Here is an 11,962-nt window from a genome sequence, read left to right on the forward strand (position 1 = left end):
TTTTCGGCCACCTCCAATCACCACCAAAATTTGACAGAATCTTCTTCTCAACATTTCGACCAACTTTCTAGAAGAAGTCGAAGCCCAATTCTAAGCCTAAATAGGTCAATTGAATCAAAATATAAAAATCCCCAATTTTAAACCCTAAAAACTTCAAATCTTCGATTCTCCTCACACACACCGAATCGAGCTACCAAATTCTAGGGGAATGTAGTACTAATCAAACTCAACTTATCCATATATAGAACTCACCAAATGGTGACCTAAGGAAGGAGAAATTCGATCGACACCGAATCCGAACCGGCGGAGTTTTGGAGCTCGATTTATCCCTCACGGCGGCGCCACTCGATGCGCCACCTATCCAGCAATGAAGTAGAGACGACGGCGAAGCTTTTGGGACAAGTGTGGCGGTCTCCGGTGGCTTGACGGCGGAGCTAGGCTGAGAAGAAAATCTGGCAGGCGAAATAGACTTCTTACCATCCACCTTCGGTAATATAAAGAACTTTAGCCGACGAAATTCTTTATTTTCGTCAGCTAAACTCTTTTGAAAATTTTGGTTGACCGCCAAAAAATTTTGAAAATTTTCGACTTTAGCCGACGACTTTTCATATATTTTCGTCGCCTAAAGTCCTTTGAAAATTTTCCTCCAAATTTGGTTTACCGCCCAAAAATTTTTGACCTTAGCCGACGACTTTTTTAATATCTCGTCGGCTAAAGTCTATAAATTCACGAAAACGCTCATATCTCCCTCTATATTACGTAGTTTGGACAAACCTTCCACACGAAAAACTCTCACGTAGATGAGACGCAACTGCCCATATAAAAATTTTGAGACATTTACCTTCCGACAATAGGGCTCCCCATAAGGAATAATAACGGTAAATAGGGTTGACCGCTACTATCGGCTCCGAGACTTTACCCAATTTACGTGATTTTTGAACCATAGCCGTATTTCACCATTTTGAACACATCTTATTTCACGAGATTTTTCATAATTTTGCTTCCTATGTAGAGTTGGTTCACAAAGTTGTATAACCTACTAAACAAGTTATACAACATTAGTAGACACGTTGTGATTCCGATGACTAAAATTCACAAACCAAAATTCGACCGTCAGATATGATCATTATGACTAAATATGTCTGTGGTAAAAAATTCAACTGGATCCGACAACGTTAAGGGCTCGATCGAAACGGTCAACCATAATCCATCGTCACTTATCACACGAAAACGCTCATATCTCCCTCTATATTACGTAGTTTGGTCAAACCTTCCACACAAAAAACTCTCACGTAGATGAGACGAAACTGCCCATATAAAAATTTTGAGACATTTACCTTCCGACGATAGGGCTCCCCATAAACCCGAATAACGGTAAATAGTAGACACGTTGTGATTCCGATGACTAAAATTCACAAACCAAAATTCGACCGTCAGATATGATCATTATGACGAAAGATGTCTTTGGTAAAAAATTCAATTGGATCCGACAACGTTAAGGGCTCGATCGAAAGGGTCAACTCTAATCGAAAATAAGAAAACTGCATTTTGAAGCCCTAAACGGACTCAGATGGCCAAAAAAGCCTATACATCATGGCACTAGCCATGAGTTTAACTCGTAGCGCCGTTACGCTTCCGGAAAGGTATCACAATAGTCAATCAGACACCAAACGCCAAATCTGCAACATAGTGAATAATAAGGGTAAGTCAACTATCGGCACCGAGATTTTTCCGGAATACTGTGATTTTTCAACCGTAGACGTATTTCACCGTTCTGGTCATATCTTATTTCACGACTTTTTTGCGTTTGAAGGTTCTACGTATAGTTTTTTTTCTCAGATGAGTTGTTGTCTAGATCTGTAAATATAATGCACTTTAGCCGACGAAATTATATTTTTTCGTCGGCTAAACTTTTAAACATTTCGTCGGCTAAAGTTCACAGACTATAGCCGACGAAAAAAATTATTCAGCCGACGAAATATTAATTTCGTTGGCTAAAGTTGACCATAGCCGACGAAAATTTTAAATTAGCCGACGAAAAAAAATTTAGCCGACGAAAAAAATTCGTCGGCCTGTTTTTTTTTTTTCGTCGGCTAAAGCCTTTCTTCTGGTAGTGTTTGCTATTTTTGGTACGCGCTTTCCATTTGGATTTGTTCCAGTGGACTTGTCAAAATGAATGATGATCGAGGAACTGCTTCGACCACACAAGTGATGTACAAAGTGTAGAGAGATGACGGTGATATTCGGGCCTTATGTGCTCGATGTCAAAGTCGTTACCTCTATATTAGTTTTTCTCGAGAGTTAGATAACATACATGTCGTAGTCGTATGGTATAAGCCGTATAGTTAACATTAATGCTGAAGGCCTGAAGCTTATATATACCACATACCTAACATGATGCATGGTTTCCAATTTGGGAGCCATGCTGATCCTATTAACCGGTTTTGAAGATTTCACAAACAAAATCAAACACCTTAGTTGATCCAAACAAGGCACAACCATATTATCAAGAAAGCATCGAAAAAAAAAAAGAAAAAAAAAAAACCCTATTATCAAGAATATATAAGCCATCAGATACGTACCACGTCGTTTTTTCCTTTGCGCTCCTTCCAAAGAATTCTTAACTTCTCCATCGAGACCTTCTCCAACAGATTTTTATCTTCTTCAATGGTGGCACAAGGATCAATGCTTGAGAAACTCTTTCCATTTCTATACAAGAAGACCCTTCATTAGTTTGACACCTCGCACTCTCATATACCCTTAACTCGAGAGAGATCTAGTTCCCCTTTCTCTGCAACTAGTAATGGCTCGACTTCGATATTCTACATATGATTTCTAAAAAACTAATGCCATGCACTAACTCGAGGTTTAGATGTAAAAATTAATAGATGAATACGTACTTATATATAAGGAGTGCTCCTTATGCAAACTACACCGTTTCCCCCAAACACGGTTATAATTTGATAACTGAACCTCGCTCGCTCTTTCTGAGTTGATCGACCATCCTAGTACGTACGGTACGTTACCGTACGAATCATCCCCCACCTCATTAACAAAAGCGTTGATTTGCATGTAAGGCACAATTTCATTCACCAACATCTGTCTCTCTTTCGTCTTCCAGATTTTGCATATCTACCTTTCTGATCTGTATGTATTTATGACTCTCTCCCATCGACCTATTTTCACACATGCAGCACTGCTTTACTTGAGCTAGCTTCTGTTCTTCATCTTCTCCTTAATTTGCAGTGCTTTGCTTTCTCTTGTCAGAAATGACTTCTGCAGATTTTGATGGCTCGGAGAACGGCAGCTGCGGTGGAGGGCCTTTTGGTCGCCTGCTGCGTTGGCTGAAGGCGGTGCAAGTGATGTGGTGGGGTAAGGTAGTGGAGGCAGCGAGGGAGGCGAAGAAGCTCGGGGAGGATGATCCGAGAAGGATTGTTCATTCCTTCAAAGTAGGGTTGGCTCTGACTTTGGTTTCTCTGTTTTATTACTATCGACCGCTTTATGATGGCTTTGGTGTCAATGCAATGTGGGCTGTCTTGACCGTGGTTGTTGTCTTTGAGTTCTCGGTTGGTAAGCACTCTGTAATGTTAGAAGGTGGTTTTACCATTACAAGCTAGCTTAATTGATAAACTTCCGAGTTCTATCTAAGATGATTGTGTGTTTATTATTGTAAGTAGTGTACTGGTTTTTGACCAGTTGGATGTACTCCCTAACCTAACATTAATTTCCGAAGCTATTCATTGTGTTGTAATGCATAATTGAAACATTTTACATGTGGTGATGGACCGGATTAAATTTAGGCCTAAAAAGCCTTTAAGGTACCCTAGCCTAAAATGGTCAAGAAATAAAAAAAAATGATTATATGTTAAATTTTTCTATATTTTCTAGTTGAAGGAGAGGTTTCAATATAAACCTTATATTGAGGATCAAGTGAGGACTGGTTGGATGAGTATTTTAAACCTTAATTGATATATATATATATAGTAATTTTTCTCAGCTGCGGACGTCCGCACCGTTTTACGGTGCGGATTTTCGTCCGTTCGCCACCGTACGGCACTGCGCCTCCACCCCAACTGACTCCAGTAGCTTCCCCAACCACTTTCCACTCCCCGGCGAGTCCGCCGAATTCTTAGTTTTTCAGGCCAGATCAACCCCAAAAACTTTTTAAACTTGGGTGATCTGGCCCGGAAAAACTGGAATTCGGCGGACTCACCGGGAATGGAAAGTGGGTCGGGGAAGCTGCTGGAGTCGGCTAGGGGTGGAGGCGCGCCCTCGTGCGGCGCCGTACGGGTGGTGAATGGATAAAAAAATCTGCACTATAAAACGGTACGGACGTCCGTAGCAGAGACAGACTGTGTAATATATATATATATATATATATATATATATATATATATATATATATATATAAATTCCAACATGAATGTCATTCAACCGTTCATTTAAAAGTTCTTATTTAGTCCTCATTATAAGGGCCTCACTAGTTTAAATATATCATTATTGTTTAGGTTAGATTTTTTAGAGTTTCTTGCTTTAAGATTTCTGTTAGTGGCTTACTTTTTGACAAAGTCCGGAATGAATCATTGTTCAATGTTACATTCGTTTACATATGATGGATTAATGCCTCTTTTGATCAAATTAGCTATATAACTGAAATCAAATATATACGCGCCCGCGTGTACTGTATGTGTAATTGTTTGCTTTATTTTCCAGGAGCAACCCTAGGCAAGGGTATAAATAGGATGTTGGCGACGTTACTAGCTGGTGCTCTAGCTGTTGGAGTTCATCACATATCCACTCTTTGGGGAGGAGAAGTCGGGGAGCCCATATTGATCGCCTTTTTCGTCTTTGTTGTAGGTTGTTCCATGCATCCACAGATATATACTATATATATGCTTCTCCTCCTTCTCGATCAGCCTACATAACCAAATTAGATATGAAGCACAGTGATGATACGTTCGTAAAATAATTATTTTCTTGTTTGGCAGCTGCAAGTGTGACCTTCATGAGATTCTTCCCGGCGTTAAAGGCAAGATATGACTACGGGCTGATTATATTCATACTGACCTTCTGCTTGGTTTCGGTCTCCGGCTACCGCGAAACTGAGGTACTAGACATGGCACACAAGAGGCTTTCGACGATTGCGATAGGAAGCTGTACTCCCATTATGGTTTGTTTGTGTATTTGCCCTGTGTGGATTGGAGTTGATCTCCAGAATTTGGTTGCTGGAAACATGGAAAAGCTTGGGGATTTCATGGAAGGTACGCGTATATATATGCTAACAATTTGTTATTTTCTACCTGATATATGCTTCAACTGATATATATGAGTACGTGATTTACAGGATTTGGATTTGAATACTTTGACATAAAAGAGGATGGGTTGTCATTAAGTGATGGTAAATCTTTTCTTCAGCGATATAAAAGTGTTCTCTCATCAAAAACCCTTGAAGAAACCATGGTAAGTAAAATATACACGAGGACAGGAAAAATATAGATGGGTTATGCTAGTCCTGTAGTGAATACATAATAAATTGTTTCTTTTTTTCAGGCTAACTTGGCAAGATGGGAACCAGGTCATGGCGGATTCAAGTTCTTTCACCCATGGGAGATGTATTTGAATGTTGGAACCCAAACTCGGCAATGTGCCTATAAAATTGAAGCTCTAAACACTTACCTGAACACTGAAATCCAAGTACATATACCTGAACACTAACACTATGATTATGAGCTATGTGATTCCAACTAATGACATTCTCAATATATAATGCAGGCCCCTGCAGAAATTCGAATCAAAATTCAAGACCCTTGCATACATATTTGCACCGAAACCGGTAAAGCTTTGAAGGAACTAGCAGCAGCGCTCAAGGAAATGACTCTGTCGTCATCAGCTGATCATGACCATATTGCACACTCAAAAGCAGCAGCTGAGAGCCTCAAATCGTTACTCAAAAGAGGCATATGGGAGGATGCTAATTTGCTAGAAACAATACCATCCGTTGCAGTGGCGTCGCTTCTTATTGAAGTCGTAGCTTGTGTTGAGAAGATTGCTGAAGCAGTTCACGAACTAGCATCCGTTGCCCATTTCAAGACTACTGAACAACCACAACTACTTCAGCAGCAGCCAGTGCTTTCTGAAGAATCTCATGTTGCTATTACAATTGATCACAATTCAACTGAAGGGATGCCAGAAAATAGAAGTTCAGATGGCAACATCTACTAATAATGTTTAAAACATGGAAGTTTAAATATTAGGCGTCGTAGTTATATATTGTCACTACTACATATATAAGTCTTGCGTTCTAGCTCAAGGGAAGACACTTCCACTACCTCAAAAGGATCAGGACTTCAATCCATTCTCATTATTAGAGAAAATATATGTATTCAAGTATACAGTCCCCTTCCAGAGAGGGATCCCTCTTTGAAAATTAAAGTACGGGACTTCTTATTTCGCTCACTTTCAAGTCGTATTTCCACATCTCAACCGTACAATGTCTAAAACACAGTGTGTAGATCATTCTTGCAAAGTTTTATCAAATTTGAAGATCATTTGGGTACCAAATTAGATTAAATAAATCAATAGAACAAAAGTTGTCCAAACAGAACCGTTCGTGTAAATTACAATTACGGAAGCTCAAATGATCTTCAAATTTGATGAAACTTTATAGGAATGATCTACACACTGTGTTTTAGACATTGTACGGTTGAGATGTGGAAATACGACCTGAAAGTGAACGAAATAAGGAGTCCCGCACTTTAATTTCAAAGAGGGATCCCTCTCTAAAAGAGGACTGTTCAAGTATATATTACCTCTATATATATAGTAGCCCCACTAAATAAATAACAGTTCAAAGCTAAGAATGTTATCTGATCTTCGTGTGAAAGTTTCTAATCAAAAGTGAATGATTTTCATGTCTTTACGACCGCCTACTTACAAAAGAAAGAATATATCATTAGGGTAGGCCAAATAATACTAGGAGCATATTGTTGGGTGTTTGACAAGTTTGAAAGTTTATTTTTCTTGAATTTTGTTAATGTGTTTTAGAACGTACCCTTTATTTGGTTTTTGTAATCTCTTGATCATGACCTATATATCTACTTGTACAACTTTGCTTAACGTACAACCCTGACAAGATTCTTGCCAAAAGAAAGAGACAAGGATTCAAACGCACCTATTCTATAAATTAATTAATCTCTTGATCAGGACCTATATATCTACTTATATACTTGTTAAAATATATCAAAAACATTATCACAAAAATATAAATTTTTTAAGATACCTATATGTTTGTGATAAACAAATTTGTTGATGTTTTGCTAAAGATAGTTATTACTTGAGTAAATTTTTGTTCTATTAGAAGTAATTACTCAACTTAAGACAATTTATAAGTTTGTGAACAACTTGTTGTCGTTGTAGTAACTTGGTTTAATCATATGTAAATATGTAAAGCAAATATAGTCATTTTATTGTTAATGTTGTAAATTTTACTCATTTAACTTATCGTTTTTGTTTAATTAATGGTAAAATAAGTGTATAGTATACATACCGATGCCGATGCCGGTACCGTAGACAACCTCATCACAAATATATTTCCTGCTGCATCTTGTAAATTAATATATAGAATCATCTCTAATTAAGAAACCTATTTGGGTTCTGGAAAACACTTCAAATTATTCCCTGGGGATGGAGACAAGAACAAAATTACAAAAACTGATAGCCTTTGTTTCAAAGATTTTGATGTGCGCTATATAAAGTTTAAGAAAGAAGATAACTGCATTCTAGACGTTTAACAATTGATTAGTGACCTTACAACATGGGCAAGGCTGGGGCTCTCACAATGTCCAACTTCTATATCTCTTATTCTGTTTCTCCGACACAGAATCCAGCGGTGGCGTAAGCCGCATAAGAACAAAGAGACCTAGCTCGATCAATGTTGATCCAGGTGGACTCTCTGTCTCTCTGTAAATAAATTTTCTATTCTGGACTGCGGTGGACTATGTATGGTAGCTCTTGGACTACATTGTATATGATCAAGAAATGGAATTAGTAGAGGTTCTGGTTACACATTAATTAACTACTCCAACTTTAGTTTTGACGTTATGTATCAAAAAAATAATGTCATCTCCTTTAACGGCAGAAAACTACCTGCTGCTTATTGGAGTGTAAATCATTTACCAATTTTTTTGTTTATTTCTAGGGATAGATCATTTGACGAACTTTTCGATCACAAAATCAAATCTCCACCGTTCAGTTCGTTGGGCTATATGAGTAAATCACTTCTGCAAATTTTCAAAAAATTTAGTGATCGTGAAGTCATCAAAATGAGGGATTTATTTTTAATGATTTTGAACGGTGTAAGTTTGACATAAGTGTTAAGTTTTTTGTTTTAATCACAGCCATCTAAGCCCATTAAAAAACAGATCTAATAGTGTGGGTCTATCCCTAGAAATAAACAAAAAAAGGGATCCCTCATTGGAAGGGCCCTGTATATATATATATATAAAACTTGCAACTCATATATATGATCATAAATGTTGATATTTTATATATCATTTAATTTGCAGCAAGAACAAAACTTATACAAAACGATCCGAACCTCTGAGCTGCTTCCAGTTGAAACTCAAAAGGGGAAAAAAGTTACGCCTTCAAGAACTCCCAGGTAGTGTCGATGCGTGAAGGGAGAGAAAAAAGAAACCTAATTAAAAAGGCTAAATGATTATTCCCATCAATTTTATTTAATGACAGAGAGAACTGATCGAGCATCCACACAGAGCTCCACCCTTTTATCCTTGGCCGGACTATTGCCAGTGTTAATATAATGATCGAGTTCGCAGCGTCGACCGCGATTATCACTCAATCGTAATAACATGGTGTGACGACCCATCCTGACCCGGTGTTACTCTTGGCTTCACATCCTTAAAATGTGCTTGGGATGCTAGCTTATGCGCAGCCTCAGCAATTTTCTCTGTACATGTGATGATCTCAAAGAGTAGTGAAGCCACTGCACCTTCTTGTATTATATGTAGGGAATCACCTGGGTGTTTACACAAGCTTGATCTTATTACAGCTTTGAGTTCTTCAGCAGCATCTTTTGACTTTGCAATGTGAGCTTCATTTGACGATGATTTGGTCATTTTCCTCATAAAGGTTGCTAACTCCTTCAATGCTTTCCCACACTCTGAGCTTATAACCACGCTTGGTCCCTGTATTATGCTTTTAACTTCTTGAGGAGTCTATAGGAAATAATAGCAAAAGATAAGTCGATCAGATCGTATGCATGGTATAATACAATATAGCTTGGTGAAAAGTGTTTGGTTATCATACTTGGGTTTCGGAGGTAAGGTAGTTGTTGAGAGCTTCAATTTTGAACGCACATTGGCGAGTTAGGGCTCCAACTTTCAAGTATTGTTTCCATGGATGACGAAACCTGAACCTCCCATGTCCCGGTTCCCATCTTGCCAAATTAGCCTGGACAATAATAAGAAATTAGTAAGAACATGCATACAGCCTAGCTAATTGAAATATTCGATTGGAAACTAGCTTTAACTCATGCATTGTGGGATTTATATTCTCAATTAACTTGCATGAAGATTTGTTTTTACGTACCATGGTATCTTCACTGCCTTTTGACGTTAGAACACTTTTATATCCCTCAAGACACGACGGCTTATCTCTGCTGTGTCCATCCTCAGATACTTTAAAGTATTCATCTCCAAATCCTGTAAATAGGTAAATTATACATGCAAGAGCTTGTTAGATATATATTACTGTAGGTTTCTTGGTGGTAGCAACAAACGATGTAAAATTTTAGATCTTTGGGTGAAGTTAAATATTAATGAATGAAACATACACACATGTATATATATTTAACAAAGTTAGAAATTTTTGTATACAAATTAAGTGCAAATTTTTTGCATTTATATATGTATATAATAATATAATGAAAAACTATTAGTTAATTATGGGTTGCTTAGTTATAGCTAGATAGGTCATAGATGGTACCTTGTAAGAAATTAGCAAGCTTGTCCATGTTGTTAGCAATCTGATTGTGAAGCTCCACCCCAATCCATACTGGACGAATGAAAAGACAAACAGCAACAGCTGTAATGCTTCCGATGATGATAGTAATTACCCTCTCGAATCCCAATCGTATAACCTCTTCGTCACGATAGCCAGACACCGATACCAGGCAGAATGTCAAGTTGAATATTAGCAATCCATAATCGTATCTTGCCTTCATTTGGGGAATGAATCTGAAGAATGTCACTATTGCAGCTGCACCATATTAATTCGAAACCAATTAAGATAAAACATACTTATAACAAAACTGAAGCATACATATAACAAAACCAATTATATCTCGGTATGTACCTTCTACGAAGACAAAGAGAGCAATAAGTATAGGCTCTCCTTCATTTCCAGAAAGAGTTGCTAATCGATGAGCTCCAATACCAAGAGCAGCAGCAACTACAGTTGACAACATTCTATTCAAACCTCGTCCTATCGTTGCACCTGAAATTTGTATAAATGATTTAATGCAAATCGTTCTAGAATAATTTGAATCCTTATGCAAATAGATCGAAACATGGTTGATGGCGTGCATGAAGTATGAACTTACCGACAGAAAATTCAAAAACTACCACAACAGTGAGAATAGCCCACATAGCAGCAAGACCGAAACCTTCGTAGAGAGGTTCAAAGTAGAATAACATGGAGACCAACGTAAGAGCAAGTGCCACTTTAAGAGAATGAACGACTCTTCTTGGATCATCTTGCCCTAGTTTCTTTAACATCAAGCCAAACTTAACTATCTTCCCCCATAACCTGTCGAAGAGTCCTGCAGCTTTAACATGATCCTGCTCATTGTTTGAAGATGCCATGGATGTCAGTGCTATAGCTACTGCAAGCTAGCTGCCGGAGAAGACAGCTCGATCGATCTCTAACTAGAGCTAAATTAAGTACGTAAATGGTGGGTGATCGAGATGTCTAGGAGTGAGAGAGTGTGATTGGACAAAGCAAAGTAGTAGTGTATTTATAAGTGATCGAGAAGTGTGGTACGGTATGGGACAAAAGGCCACACATAAAATATGTTACTAATTATTCCTATCGATCAGGTACAGGCATATAAGATTGCAATTAATCGAGTTCGGTGGTTTAAATATTGCTTCCAGAAATATTCTTCTCAATCAATTGCAAATGAAAAATAACGTACCCTAGCTAGAAATTAATATTAATGAATCTGGAGCCATGTATTTTAGTACATTAAACGTGACAAGCTGGGCGCATTCTTCATATACTGAAGGACAGTCAAACAAGGGTACCTATTACTCCGTAACACATTGTTCTAAGGTTTTGACCCCAGTCAACAGGGCACATTTCCATATTTCTAAATGCAAATTTCTCTTTTATTTATATCAATTCTACTAAAGTTTTGTGTTACCGAATTAGATCATTTAAGCTTCCGTAATCGCGATTTACACAAATGGTTTCGTTTGAACAGATTTTGTAATGCCCCGTCCTCAAATAAGTCATATATATATTACATGAGGGATATGGTATTACACCAACTTTTGGATTGAATTTGTGCATCTCCACCGTTCAATTTGTAGGTCCTAATATATAGATCACTTATGTAAATTTTCAACAAATTTGGTGATCGTTAAGATGTTGAACCGTTCATACTTATAATTTTGAATCGCAATTTTGAATACTCTAACGATAACCAATTTAGCTGAAAATTTAACGAAAAGATTTACTCATATAAATATATAAATTAAGTGAACGGTAGAGATGTGAAAATGTGATCGAAAAGTTGGTGTAATGCCCCGTTCCTCAAATAAGCCATAATAACGGATCCCATAGTACGTGTAAGGGTCATGTCTATATATACAGGCCCGCTCATCTGCGGGAGTCTTTTTACAGAATAAAAAAGGACAGGTCACACATGACCTTTGGATATAAA

The 11,962-nt window shown here is 37.7% G+C and overlaps 2 protein-coding genes across 2 annotated transcripts; one reads left to right on the plus strand and one right to left on the minus strand.

Annotated features, from left to right (window-relative positions):
* Window positions 1-3,269: 3,269 nt before the first annotated feature.
* Window positions 3,270-6,222, plus strand: LOC101298201 (aluminum-activated malate transporter 2-like). Its single transcript, XM_004293064.1, has 6 exons — window positions 3,270-3,570; window positions 4,714-4,857; window positions 4,989-5,261; window positions 5,345-5,460; window positions 5,551-5,694; window positions 5,773-6,222. Exons 1-6 carry the CDS (start codon window positions 3,270-3,272, stop codon window positions 6,220-6,222), a joined length of 1,428 nt encoding a protein of 475 aa, XP_004293112.1.
* Window positions 6,223-8,849: 2,627 nt separating this feature from the next.
* LOC101298491 (aluminum-activated malate transporter 2-like) lies at window positions 8,850-10,880 on the minus strand. Its single transcript, XM_004293065.1, has 6 exons — window positions 10,619-10,880; window positions 10,372-10,512; window positions 10,003-10,275; window positions 9,607-9,719; window positions 9,325-9,468; window positions 8,850-9,233 (listed from the first exon to the last, which is right to left on the minus strand). The coding sequence occupies exons 1-6, from the start codon at window positions 10,878-10,880 to the stop codon at window positions 8,850-8,852; spliced, it is 1,317 nt and encodes a 438-aa protein (XP_004293113.1).
* Window positions 10,881-11,962: the final 1,082 nt, after the last annotated feature.

The sequence above is a fragment of the Fragaria vesca genome, linkage group LG2 (genome assembly GCF_000184155.1).
Source record: "Fragaria vesca subsp. vesca linkage group LG2, FraVesHawaii_1.0, whole genome shotgun sequence".
Taxonomy (NCBI): domain Eukaryota; kingdom Viridiplantae; phylum Streptophyta; class Magnoliopsida; order Rosales; family Rosaceae; genus Fragaria; species Fragaria vesca.